Below are 14,795 nucleotides of genomic sequence, written 5' to 3'. Positions count from 1 at the left end.
AATAGCTGGTCACATGTGAGAGACTGTGGTTATTCTCTACCCCCTAGACAGAAGCCAGTTCCTTGTATTATCATTTTCTTTCCAGTTAAGCAAGTGGTACAGCCACTAACTGTGTGAACTTTGGTGAATTCCTTGGACTCTGGGTCTCATTTTTCTTATATGCAAAATTGGGCTAATAATAATTTTTGACGCAATTGTTTTAATGATTAAATGAATTATTACACATAAACCATCTAAGTGATCCTGGCACATGATCAGTGCTATATATGAACCAGCAGTTTTGGGTTGGCTTCCTCAATCTCTATAACCCAGAACCAGAGACTAGATTAAGAGGATCCATAAACCAAGTGACATGGAAGCCACTACTTACTTTGCAATCCCTTTCCATTAGCTCCCTAGTTTTTATGTTCTATACCCACAGCCTTCCCATCATGGATTGCCAAGAAAATGAATACTGGGATGAATGGGGACGGTGTGTTACTTGCCAATTGTGTGGGCCTGGACAAGAGCTCTCCAAGGTAAGTCTGCCTAGTCAGGGTACTTATTTCTGTCACATCTTAAGAATCTGTCTGGAAACCGAGAGGATCCAGGATTAGGACAGTCAGCCCCATTTGTGGCTAATCCAGTTTAGCAGACAAAACATGGAATCAAAAAATTATGACAATAGCATTCACAGCTCCATTAAGAAGTCAATCTGGAAGGATCATGGTCAGGGGAAGTTTCCATGAGATAATAGGGTATATCAAGAGGAGATGTGGAATGCAGAGACTTAAGAAAACTATTTGGTATTAGAGACATTGTCAAATAAAATAGGACCCACCTATTTGGGGTTCAGCAGTCAGGTACCAAGTCTGTGGAATGGGAAAGAGAGAAGAACTGAGAAGGCTGAAGTGTAGCCTCTGCCCTAGAGGGACTGGGCCACTGAGGAAGCTGTGCAAGAGAGCATTCATGAATGCACAACTAGGGAAGGTCTAGAATCCCAATTAGCAATAAGGGTCAGAACAAAACAACCCACAAGGCAGGGATTTTATACTCAGCCCTGGTTTGCAAAGCTGGAACTGCTTAATTGTTCCTGTTTCAGGTCCCTATTAGTCCCAGAGCCTGGAGGTGGTGTTAAATTTAGGGTGCAACTGGGACCACAAAGGCTGGGAGAAGACAGCCAGCAGATTTTTCCCCAAATTTACATCTTATTTTATGCAGCTGTTCATCAATTTAGCAATCACTTATTGAACACCTACAAAGTGGCAGGCCTGGTTGTAGGCACTGTGGCTATGGCAAAACAAAAATCTTTGCCCTCATGAACCTTACCTTTTAATTAGTGAAGCAAACAATGAATGAGATACATACATAGACAAATGAAGAATTTAGACATAGAGGTATGACAAGAATTAAATTCCAGTGATCTGATACAGGGTGACTGGGTGGCTACTTATATCAGGTAGCATGGGAAGGACTCCCTAAGGAGGTGCCTTCTGGGGAGAGGATGCTAGTGCAGAGTTCCAAGGTAGGAATGAACAAAGCACATTCAAGGAATGAGAAGGTAAGCATAGCTGATGATTGGTGAGTGAGGGCAGAGTGGTACATAATGAGTTCACAGAGGGCGGTATGGGTCAAACCATGGGGAGTCTTGAAGTTTACGATGAGAAATTTTCATTTTTTCCTAAATGCACCAGGAACACTTTGGAGGGTTTTAGGTAGGAGAGTGACAATCGTCTGACTGAAAGAAAATACTGCAGTTATTTATCCCACCTCCTTCCTACCTCCCAATTTCACAAATGAAGAGGCTGAGGCCCAGGGATATCAACAAGCAAGTACTAAAATTTTAACTCTTTACACGTAATATTCTGTACAACAGTGGGGTGCCCACATAGTTAATAAGGGATCCCAAGACTAAAAAGTTCATCAGAGATCAGATCAGGCCGGATGTTAGGATGCACCCAGTAGAATAAGCTGCTTGGCTTGGGAAAAATATCTATTTTAAATCACATTGATTTTCATGATCAAGTCTCTGCACTCCCATAAGAACAATATCTTAGAAATGTTCCTGTCATGTACATGGCCTTTACATTTAAAATAATCCATATTTACAAACCTGAGCTTCTCCAAGGGAGAAAAATAGGTCTTTCTGTCAAACTGCTGTTAACCAAACTCTCAAAAAGTGGCCCATGATGAAATGTACATTTGTCTAAACACCACTCTAGTTGCTGTTTATTTCGGCACCACTAGAAAGCTCAGAGAAAATGAATGAATTACAATATTGTGCTCCTGCAACAGCTTTATATATAAACAGCCTGTACTTGTATAGCATTCTGTACTTTGTAAAGAGCTTTCATGTGCATTATCTCATTTGGCTTTCAGTTCCACCAAGAAAATATTGTAAGCCCCATTTTATATGATGAAACTAAGACTCAAAGTGGATATGTGACTTGTTCAAAGTCACAATGGTTCAGTAAAAATAAACATGAGCCAAATACACATGGGTTTGACTCCCAGCTTTGCTATGGGCAAAGTAGTTAATCTCTGACTCAATTAGGGTGTACTAAGTTAAAAGTAACATAAAACTTAACAATGACTTGAACCATAAACACATTTATTTATGTAATGAAATATGGAGGCAGAGAGACTTGTGGTTGGTTGGGCAGATCAACAATGTTGTTAAGGACCTAGGCTTTTTTTAATCCTACATCTTGGGCATCTTGCTATTTTGTCCTCATGCTTGTGGCCTCTTGGATGCCATAACTCAAAGCGTTATATCTTCACAACATAGTCAGGAAGAAGGGGCAGGGACAAAGTAGCTTAATTTTTATTAGAGAAGAAGTTCTTTTTCCCAGAAGCTCCCCTGCAGATTTCCCTTTCTATTTTAGGGGCCGAACTGGGTATTATAAGTATCTTTAAATTGTCAAGGGATGCTAGGATATGAGTACCTGTCAAACAAGAATGGGATTGTCACAACTGACTAAGATTAATCAAGAATCAAGTTTTGAGGCTGGTCACCTTGCCACCCAGGATGAAATCAGTATTATGTTAGTAAGAAAGCAAATGGACAATGATTTTTGGATAAGCAGCTAACAGCATCTGAAACAGTCTTGTTTTTATAAGTTTTTTTTATTTAGTTTCAAAGTTCACTCATGTGAATTGTAAACACCACTGTAAATCTTTAGAGAAAATCAGCACTATATCCTTGGGACATATTTTTATAAGTATAATTATCAAGCTAAAAAAGCATACAATTTTAAGATTCCTGTAATATATTAGCATTTGTGAACTTTTTTTACTAATTTTTATTACAATTACATTCACTTTTAACAGTGCATGGGATTCTTATATCTCAGAAGCCTTACCACCCATAAATAATTCATGTTTCTATTACCTATTATTTTATGTCTTTGTTTATAACATTAAATTACTATTTTGTGAGGACTTTATGATAATTTGTTTACTTTTTTTCCTATTTGATAGGGGAAAATATCACCTTTTTTATGTTTTGTCTATTTCCAATTTTGTGAACTGTTTCTGATTGCTTGTTTTCCTGTTCTATTCATTGTTTATCGTTTATTCTTTACTCATGTAAGGCACCTGAGTAGACAAACATATAGCAGAATATGGAGTATTTTTTAACTGTTTTATATAGTGTGTAATATTTTAAAAAATCAGAAATGATTTTGAATTTTATTTCATCTTCATCTCTTGACTATTTCATATATTTACTCTCTGATATTAATTGGATGACATATATTAATAACTTCCAAAAATTAAAATATCTTGCATCCTCACGATAAGCCATTTTTATTGTGATTTGGGGTTAAATGCCTTCTTATGTTTTATAAATTAACATTTTATTTATAATAAATCAATACTCATAGCATTATCAGCATCAAAATTTGTATCAGAGCAGTGCTAGCTTAGTAAAATTAATTAAGAAGATCAGTGTTTTTCTGGTTATAAAACCGATTAGTAGCAAAATATTTTGATCATTTGAAAGAAGTTTCTCTGCTTCATCATTAGGAAAGAAAACTTTCAATATAATTTTTTCATGATAATTTCTTCCTTTTTAACTTCCTAAGAAAAGTATCATCCATTTGTAGTCAAGAAATTATTATCATGGAAAATTGGATAATGTTATGACAATCTCTGCTTTTAATTGGTGTCTTTAGACCATTTATATTTAAGGTAATTATTGATATGTTAGACCTAAAGCCTGTCATTTTATTTTATTTTTTTCTGTTTCTTGTTCTTCCGTTTGTCTTTTCTTGCTTTCCTGTGGGTCACTTGGACTTTTTTTTAGGATTACATCTTGATTTATTTGTAGTATTTTTGTATAGTTTTCCTCAAAGTCATTCTGGGTGTTACAGTATGCAGATGTAGCTTAACATTCTCCACTGGCATCAACATCTTTCCATTTTGAGTACAGTATGAAAGCATTATTTCTACTTAGATTATTTTCCCCACTTTCAAATATCATTGCTTTGAGTATCAGATAATTTTGTGATTTTTTTTCCTTTAATCATTAAACATGATTTATAAAACTCATAAGGACAGTTTATTGTATATACCCATATTTTTGTTTTTCCAATATTCTTCTTTTTCCTTCCTAATACTTCAAAATTCCTTCCTCTATCATTTTATAATTTTCTGTTTGAAATTTACTGGCTGTTTGAAGATTCCCCTTTAGCCATTCTTTAAGGGTAGGCCTACTAGTAACAAATTCTTTTAGTTTTCCTTTGCCTTAGAATGTCTTTATTTTCCCTTAATTCCTGAAAAAATGTTTCACCAGATATAGAATTTGCAATTGTGACAATTCTTTTCTTTCAGCATTTGAAAAATATTCACCACTTCCTCCACGTCTCCATGGCTTTCAGATATAAACCCATTATCATTCCTATTGGTATTGTCTTTAGGTAACTCATTTATTTATAGCTACTTACAAGATATAGTTATTCTCTTTGTCTTTAGTTTTCATAAATTTCATTATAATCTGTATTTCTGTACTTTTCTTTGAATTTATTCTATTTAGTAATCACTTATTCTCTTGAATCTGTAGGGCTTTTGCCAAATTTCTGAAGTATTTAATTTTTATCCCTTTGAAAATATTTTCAGACACATATTTCCTTTTGTTTTCATGAAACTCTGATGACACAATTGTCTGATCCTTCATTACTGTCCTACAGGTCCATGAGGCTTTTTCACTTTATTTTCAGTCTATTTTCTCCCTGTTGTTCAGATTTCATACATTCTATTTTTCTGTTCTCAAGTTATGTCATTTGTCATCTCTTCTCTACTATTGAGTTTATACAGTGAGATTTTTATTTCTTTTTTTATTCTTATAATTTGTCTAAAATTACAAATTTTTGTAATTCGTATTTATTTGTTGAGATTTTCTAATTTTTTTCTTTTGTTTCAAGATAATTCATGATATCTGCCTTAAAATTCTTGTCAGATCATTCCAACATCTGTTTCATCTAAGCATTGGTCTCAGTTGATTGCTTTTTCTTATTCATGTTGTATTTTCCTGATTCTTGCTATGGCAGGAGATTTTTTTTTCATATTTTGAACAGTTTGTAAATTATATTAGGAGGCTCAGGGTCTTATTTAAATATTTTATTTTAGCAGGCAGTCACCTGTGTAGGTTTATCTCATAGGTCCTAGCCTACATTTGTTAGTGTGAATCTAATGACAATTTAATTTTCAGGGTCTTTGTGGTTGTAATTTTGGTCTGTATTTAGCTGGTGCTGCTGTGGGTCTCACTACTTGGTCCTGGTGCTGCTTGAGGGGTGAAAGAAATCTCCCTGAGTAGAGGCTTCCCAGGATGAGTCATTTGCTGTGACACACCATTATGATTCCAAGTCTGCTTATTTGTGAAACATAGATGAATAATGCACACCTTACAGAATTTTGTGGAGAATAAACAAAAAATAAGACCATGAGGGCAAGACTTTTTGTCTGATTGATTCAGTTTAGTCACAACATCCAGGATAACATCCTGACACATAGTAGTTGCTCAATAAATATATTTTTTTCTGAAGTGATGAATAAAATAAAGAGTCATGCCTGACACATGGTTGATTCTCAACAAATTCTAGCTTAGATGAAACAGATGTTGGAATGCCTAATTCTCCTCCATATGGGCTGTGCCATTTGCATCACCACCATTAATATGCTTATTTCCCAACAGCCTACCAACAGGCCATGTTGTCAAATTTTTGGATTTTTGTCAATCTAATAGGTTAAAAAAATGGTATTTCGACATAGTTTTATTTTTCACTTCCCTCATTCCTGTAAGTGAGGTGGAACATCTTTCATCTGGGTAAGAACCATTTATATTTCTTTTTCTGTGAAGTGTATGTTTAATTTTCTGTAGGATTGTGGTTTTCTTATTTTTACCAGTTCTATATATTAAGGATATTAGTTTGTTATATAAGATGTATATTTTTCCCTAGTTTGTCACTTGTCTTTTGATTTTACTTATGAATCTTTTACCCTGAAACACTTTTTAAAAAAATTTATGTGAGTAAATTAAATTCATATATCTTTCCATTATTGCTTCTGGACTTTGAATTACAGTTAAAAATATTTCTGAATCCTAGATTAAAGAGTGTTTCACCTATACTTTCTTTCAATACTTGTAGGTCTTCATTTTTTATATTTAAAATCTTTGATCCATTTGGAATTAATTCCGGTATGTATTGTGACATATGGATCAAATTTTACTGTTTATCACATAGCTATATGCTTATTCAAAATGACATACTAAAAAGGCCAGCTTTTCCCCATTGATTCAAGCTGCTCCTTTTGTTTATTTGCTCAGCTCATTTAATCATAAAAAAACCTATGAGTTAGGTAACATTATCTCTGATTTAATTGACAAGAAATTCAGGCCCAGTGACTTGCCTGAGGTCACATGACTTGGTCAGTGGTAGAGATGAGATTTAAAGCTAAGCCTCCTTCACCCTGGAAACAGAGCAGTATATCACTACACTGTATTTTCTATTACTTTGATCCTAAGTTCACCCTCTAGAACAGATATGGCATCCATCATTATTCCAGTGCTTCATCTAAGGTAGCAGAGGCTCTAAGAAGCCCTTTGCCTTCCCCATAAACCCAAATTTTAAACAGAATGGCCAGGATTAATGCTCCATGTGGTCTGTCAAATCCCTGGTATACAGCAGAGAGCTGAGTTTTAGTGGAAGAGGTTTTTGCAAGTTAGGTTATAAGGTATTAGCTAAGGTCTTTTGACGTAAAACAATAAAACAAACAATTATTTTATAAGCAAAATTGCTTTATATTCAGGAACAGCAAAATAAATACAACTCAGTATATAAAAGCTATGGTGAACCACAGGGAAGTCTGGAGAAGAAAGGAAGTAATGTTCTTTCATAGAGAAGAAGGGGTAGTTGGGATGGGCTGTTATAAACAATATGTCCATTGGAGGAAGTTTGAAGTGTAGTGGCTTTTCATTGGCCGAGTTGTGGCAGTCTTTCACTGACTAGTCTGTTGCCAGGCCTGGAGAAATTCTTCCTTCCTATTTCTAGATAGTAAAGTATTAACCTTCTTCCTGTTGGAGATGTAAATGTGTGTGTGTGTGTGTGTGTGTATATATATATATATATATATATATATATATATATATATATATATATATATATATATATATATATATATATAAGTCTTCCTGTTAGGTCTGCAATTGATATTGAATGCTAAGGTGTAAGATCTCCCCTTTCTGGCCTCCCAACTCTATTTAAAATGAGATTTCTGTTTATTAATTTTTATTTTCTTCTTTTGATTAAGATCTTTCTCTTAAAGCATCACTGACTAGGAATCAGGTTTTTTTCTGGATTCGGTGACCTTTTGTCCCTTGGTACCAGAAAGGACCTTTCCTGAGTGTCACATCCCATATCAAAGGGAAATTACACAGATTGGAAACCTATTGAGGTCACATTCAAGTAACTGGGAGAAATATTTCTCAGACATTTTTCATCTAAAGTCTATATCTTAGAATAGTGAAGACAGCAAGAGCATACTCAACACTGAAAGAATTAAACAGGCACTTTGGGAAGACAGTCCAGGAATAAACATGAAGCAATAGCTGATGAACATTTGCAAAAATAGCAAAAGTTCAAAGACTCTGTTTCAAAAAAAACCCCAGTGTTTTCAGTATTGTTATCTCAAAATAACTATTTGTAACCAAGTGTTTTATCAATAACACAGCCTATAGTTTGCAAATTTAGATATCACAAATTTGCATAAGAATCCAGACTCAGTTAATATTCCAGGTGAAAGAGAGAGACTTCTGTGAATTCTAAATCTTCTAATAGGCCTCATCCAGGCACCTAGGGAAAACTGTCTCATCAGATGTTGTTATCTCCAATTCTGGGAAATTTTTCACCTTCAGGTCACCAGATGGTGTTCAGCTCCAGTCATGATTTGGTGCTTTCTTTAGCTGTAGCATGTGAATTCCCTGGAATTTGGCAGCATAAGGGTTTATTAGCACTACCTGTTAGAGGATTTCCAGTGAAATTGAAGATAGTTCTTCTGGAGGTGCGTTTTCCAATAGACAAAATCTCCAGGTTGCAAGGTGTGATGCTTAAGGAGAACATTGTGCAAAGATTGCTTTACAAGAGCATGATTATTTTTAACAGAAACAATTAGGCCTTTATAATATTGAAACATATCTCCTTTTATGAGCTACACACAAAAGCTGTAGGGGGCAGGTGCTTTGAGCATCCTCTATCTCAAAGGGTAAGAATTTATGAGTTCCAAGTAGAGTAGATCTTAGATTTGGAAGGACCAATAGCAATGCTTTGTGCTTTAGTCCAAGGCATTTGGAGGGCCTCTACAAATCTTGCCTACTAAGTCTTAATGGTGCCATTGTATGTTTGACTAACCCTGAGAATTAAGGATGGTAAGCACAGTGAAAGTGTTGTAAAAATTGCCAAACAGCACAGACTTGTTGAAGTATCTGACCAGTAAGATAGATTCCTTGATCACTATGAAGTTTAAGAGGGGTTCCCTAGGTAGAAATAATTTTGACAAACAAAATTCTAGCCACAGAAGAAGCAGTAGCCTGTCTAGAAAGGAAAGTTTCAGTCCAGTGAGAAAAGATACAGACCATGATTAAAACATATTTATATACATGAGATGGGAGCAGCTGTGTGAAATTCATTTACCAAACCTCAAATGGCCCATTAAGCAATTCAGAATGTCCAGGAACATTGTGAACAGGTTTCCCAGGCTTGTATTTTGGATAGGTGGGTCAAATGAGGTAGGCACTTTTTGTGGCCTTATTAATATTTCCCCACCAGTGTTGGTTCATGAAAGCTATCATTTATCAGTGGACCAATGGTTTAAAGAATGTACAGTGGTAAGGAGTGAGAATCTTAGAATTTCTGATAGGACTGATTTTTTATTTAGCTGAAATCGGAATTCTGTCTCTATTGAACCAACATTTCCTAGATTTCCAATATAGATTTTTTTCCTTTTCTGGGGCATAGGGAAATTCTACTCATTTTTTTTTCTAGATTGTTGTCCTTGGGAGCATCCCTTTAAACCATGACAGAGGCTTGGCCATTAGTTCCTTTGACAGCAGTATTTTTGGTGAAATATCAGTGAGACGCTTTCTTCTAGCCTCTAGGGAGTCAAGCTTGGAATGCCCAGGGATCTTAATAATACCTAAAGCAGTTGGCAAGAGTATGGCATTAAAATAATAGATTTTGGATATGAGCCATTTTTAATCTTTCACACAGTAGAGATAAGGAAATCTCACTGGTTCAACACCATCCCAAAGTCATGGGTTACCCCAAATGCATGTTTTACCCTTGGCTAAAGCACGAGCCCAAGTGAACGTGTATTATTCAGCCTGCTGGGCCTAAGTAGCCACAGGTAAAAATGCTGCCTCAACAGTTTCAAGAGGAGTTGTAATAACATACACAACATGCTGTCTACCATATTCATCTTTTAAATAGTGAACCATGAAAAATCTACATTGGGTAGAGGAATCTTCTATGAATTATTACTGGGAGTCAAATAGTAATCTGTCAGTGTTAAGCAATTCTAAGGGGTTTTGTCAGTGGAGGAAGGAAGAAGAATAGCAGGGTTAAGGTTAGTATAATGTGAAAGAGTTGTGCAATGAGCTAACTGCAAAATTCTTTTGCAGTTAGCAATTTCATAAGAGGTAAGGTGATTGACTAAAAAGTGTTGAATGTGGCGAAAATTCAGGAGGGCGTCTACTGCATACGGTACCATGGCTATTTATTCCATAGCATTAACTAGAAGGGCAGTGGAAGGAAAGGCTCTGAGGCAAAGGGGATATCCCTGTGCCACAGGTCCAGCTGTTGGCTATAATAGCCTAATGGGTTGATGACAGTTCCTATGTTTTTGAATGAGTACCCCTAGGGCATTCCCTTCCTTCTTAAATACAAAAAAAGAAAAGAAAAGAAAAGGGAAGCTGATAATTAGGTTAAGTAAAGGTAGTCTCAATTAGCTTTTCTTTTTTTTATTCCTTTTCTTTTTTTTATTGAAGTATAGCCAGCTTACAATGTTGTGTCAATTTCTGCTGTACAGCATAATGCTTCAGTCATACATGAATATATGTATATTCATTTTCATAATATTTTTCACCATAAGCTACTATGATGTCAAATATAGTTCCCTGTGCTGTACATTATAAACTTTTTAATCTATTATATATATATATACCAGTCAGTATCTGCAACTCTCAAACTCCCAATATATCCCTCCCCACCTCCTTCACCCTGGTAACCATAACTTTGATTTCCATGTCTGTGAGTCTGTTTCTGTTTTGTAAATAAGTTCATTTGTCTTTTTTTTTTTTTTAGAATACACATATGAGTGATATTATATGGTATTTTTCTTTCTCTTTCTGGATTACTTCCCTTAGAAAGATAGTCTCCAGGTTCATCCATGTTGCTAAAAATGCCATTATTTTTCTATATATGACTGAGTAGTATTCTGTTGTATAAATATACCACAACATTTTTATCTGGTCAACTCTGTGGATAGTTAGGTTCTTGCCATATCTTGGCTTTTGTAAATAGTGTTGCTATGAACATTGGGGTGCATGTATCTTTTTGAATTAAGGTTCCTTCTGGATATATACCCAGGAGTGAGATTGCTGGATCATATGGTAAATTTATTTTTAGTTTTTCTTTTCATTATTCTTCTTACTATGTTTTATTGACTTATAGTTAGTTTACAATGTTGTATCAATTTCCAACATAGAGCACACTTTTTCAGTTAAACATGAACATACATATATATTCATTGTCACACTCTTTTTTGCTGTGAGCTACCACAAGACCTTATATATATTTCCCTGTGCTATACAGTATAATCTTGTTTAACTATTGTACATATGCCTGTCAGTTTCTAAAAATTTCGAATTCTCAGTCTGGCCCTTCCCACCCCCATTCCCCCGGCAAACACAAGTTTGTATTCTATGTCTATGAGTCTGTTTCTGTTTTGTATTTATGTTTTTTTTATAGATTCAACATATGAGCAATATCACATGGTATTTTTCTTTCTCTTCTGGCTTACTTCATTTAGAATGACATTCTCCAGGAACATCCATCTTGCTGAAAATGGAGTTATGTTGTCATTTTTATGGCTGAATAGTATTCTATTGTATAAATATACCACTGTTTCTTTATACAGTCATCTGTTGATGGATATTGAGGCTGTTCCCATGTCTTGGCTAATGTAAATGTTGCTGCTATGAACATTGGGGTGCAGGTGTCATCCTGAAGTAGGGTTCCTTCAGGATATATGCCCAGGAGTGGGATTCCTGGGTCATATGGTAAGTGTATTCCTAGTCTTTTGAGAAATTTCCATACTGTTTTCCACAGTGGCTGCACCAAACTGCATTTCCACCAGCAGTGCAGGAGGGTTCCCTTTTCTCCAAAGCCTCACCAACATTTATTGTTTGTGGACTTTTGAATGATGGCCTTTCTTACTGGTGTGAGATGATACCTCATTGTAGTATTGTTTGCATTTCTCAGATAATTAGTGATATTGAGCATTTTTGCATATGCCTATTGGCCATTTGTGTTCATTGGAGAATTGCTTGCTTAGTTCTTCTTCCTATTTTTGGATTGGGTTGTTTGGTACTTTCTCATTACATTGTATGAGCTCTTTATATATTCTGGAGGTTCAGCCCATGACAGTTTCATCTTTTGCAAAAATTTTCTCCCATTCTCTAGGTTGTAATTTTGTTTTGCTTATGGATTCCTTTCATGTGCAAAAGCTTGTAAGTCTAATTAGGTCCCATTTGTTTATTTTTGCTTTTATTTCTATTGCTTGGGTAGACTGCCCTAGGAGAACATTGATGAGATGTCTGTGAGATAATGTTTTGCCTATGTTTTATTCTAGGAGATTTAATGTGTCTTGTCTCATGTTTAAGTTTTTAATCCATTTTGAGTTTATTTTTGTATATGGTATAAGGGGGTGTTCTAGCTTCATTGATTTACATGCTGCTGTCCAGTTTTCCCAACATCATTTGCTGAAGAGACTGCCTTTATTCCATTTTATATTTTTGCTTCCTTCATCGAAGATTAGTTGACCAAAAGTTTGTGAGTTCATTTCTGGGCTCTCTATTGTGTTCCACTGATCCATATGTCTGTTTTTGTACCAATACCATGCTGTTTTGATTACAGTTGCTCTCTAGTATTGTTTGAAGTCTTGGAGTACTATTCCTTCAGCTTCATTCTTTTCCTACATTAATGCTTTGGCAATTCTAGGTCTTTTGTGATTCCATATAAATTTTATTATAATTTGTTCTACTTCTGTAAACAATGTCCTGGGGACTTTAAGACCCCATTAATATCATTGGACAGGATTTCCAGATGGAAAATAAATAATGCAATAGAGATACTAAATGACACGATAGAACATGTGAACTTGGTTGATATTTTCAGAATATACATTATTTTAAAGTGCTCATGGAACACTATCTAGTATAGACCACATAGTAAGACACAAAACAAGCCCCAACAAATTTAATAGGATAGAAATTATTCCAAGGAACTTCTCTGACCACAGTGGCATGAAACTAGAAATCAACCACAGAAAAACAAATGAGAAAAAATGACAACATGGAGAATAAACAGCACACTTCTTTTAAGCCTTTTTTACTGATTTATAATCATTTTACAATGTTGTGTCAAATTGCAGTGTAGAACACAATTTTTTCAGTTATACATGAACATATATATATATTCATTGTCACATTTTATTCTCTGTAAGGTACCATAAGATCTCGTATATATTTCCCTGTGCTATACAGTATAATACTCTTTATCTAGTCTAAATTTTGAAATCCCACTCTATCCCTTTCAACTCCCTGCCTCCTGGGAAACCACAAGTTTGTATTCTATGTCTATGAGTCTGTTTCTGTTTTCTATTCATTTTTTTTTAGATTCCACATATGAGCAATATCATATGGTATTTTTCTTCTTCTTTCTGACTTACTTCACTTAGAATAACATTTTCCAGCAGCAGCCGTGTTGCTGCAAATATGTTATGTTGTCATAATTTATGGCTGAATAGTATTCCATTGTATAAATATATCATATCTTCTTTATCCATTAATCTGTTGATGGACATTTAGGCTGTTTCCATGTCTTGGTTATTGTAAATAGTGCTGCTATGAACATTGGGGTGCAGGTGTCATTTTCAAGTAGGGTTTCTTTTGGATATATGCTCAGGAGGGGGATTACTGGGTCATATGTTAAATCTATTCCTAGTCTTGAGGAATCTCCATACTGTTTTCCACACTGGCTGCACCAAACTGTATTCCCACCAGCAGTGTAGGAAGATTCCCTTTTTTCCACAGCCTCTCCAGCATTTGTCATTTGTGGACTTTTGAATGATGGCCATTCTGACTGGTGTGAGATGATACCTCATTGCAGTTTTGATTGGCATTTCTCTGATAATAAGTGATATTAAGCATTTTATCATGTGCCAATTTATCATTTCTCTGTTTTCCTTGGAGAATTGCTTGTTTAACCTGCCCATTTTTGGATTGGGTTGTTTATTTTCTTCTTATTGAATTGTATGAGCTGCTTATATATTCTGGAGATCAAGCCTTTGTCGGTTTCATTTGCAAAAAATTTTTTTCCATTCTATAGGTTGTCTTTCTCTTTTAATTATGATTTCCTTTGCTGTGCAGAAGCTTCTGAGTTTCATTAGGTCCCATTTGTTTTTTTAAACATTTTTTATTGATTTATAATCATTTTACAATGTTGTGCTGTGCCATTTGTTTATTCTTGCTTTTATGTCTTCCAAGAGAAAATTTTTTGAGATGTATATCAGATAATGTTTTGCCTCTATTTTCCTCTAGGAGGTTTATTGTATCTTGTCTTATGTTTAAGTCTTTGATCCATCTTGAGTTGATTGTTGTGTACGGTGTCAGGGAGTGTTCTAGCTTCATTGTTTTACATGCTGCTGTCCAGTTTTCCCAACATCATTTGCTGAAGAGACTGTCTTTATTCCATTTTACATTTTTGCCTCCTTCATCAAAGATTAGTTGACCAAAAGTTTGTGAGTTCATTTCTGGGCTCTCCATTCTGTTCTATTGGTCTATATGTCTGTTTTTCTATCAATACCATGATGTCTTGATGACTGTAGCTCTATAGTATTTTCTGAAGTCTGGGGGTGATATTCCTCCAGCCTCATTCTTTCTTTTCAGTAACGCTTTGGCAATTCTAGGTGTTTGATGGTTCCATATAAACTTTATTATGATTTTCTTGTAGTTCTGTGAAATATGTCCTGGGTCATTTGAT

The 14,795-nt window shown here is 35.1% G+C and overlaps 1 protein-coding gene across 3 annotated transcripts in view; it reads left to right on the top strand.

The window, feature by feature from the left end:
- Positions 1-430: 430 nt before the first annotated feature.
- The window catches only part of EDA2R (ectodysplasin A2 receptor), a 62,714-nt gene continuing 48,349 nt past the window's right edge, over positions 431-14,795 (top strand). For 2 of the 3 annotated variants that reach the window (XM_072956536.1, XM_031675205.2), the window contains exon 1: positions 431-518. In XM_072956536.1, the coding sequence (XP_072812637.1) occupies positions 432-518 (87 nt within the window). In that variant the 5' untranslated portion in view covers position 431. The remainder of the gene's footprint in view (positions 519-14,795) is intronic. The other variant, XM_072956535.1, reaches the window with a different exon arrangement.

This window comes from Vicugna pacos, chromosome X, assembly GCF_048564905.1.
Source record: "Vicugna pacos chromosome X, VicPac4, whole genome shotgun sequence".
Lineage (NCBI taxonomy): Eukaryota > Metazoa > Chordata > Mammalia > Artiodactyla > Camelidae > Vicugna > Vicugna pacos.
This window is presented reverse-complemented; position numbering and strand designations above follow the sequence as displayed.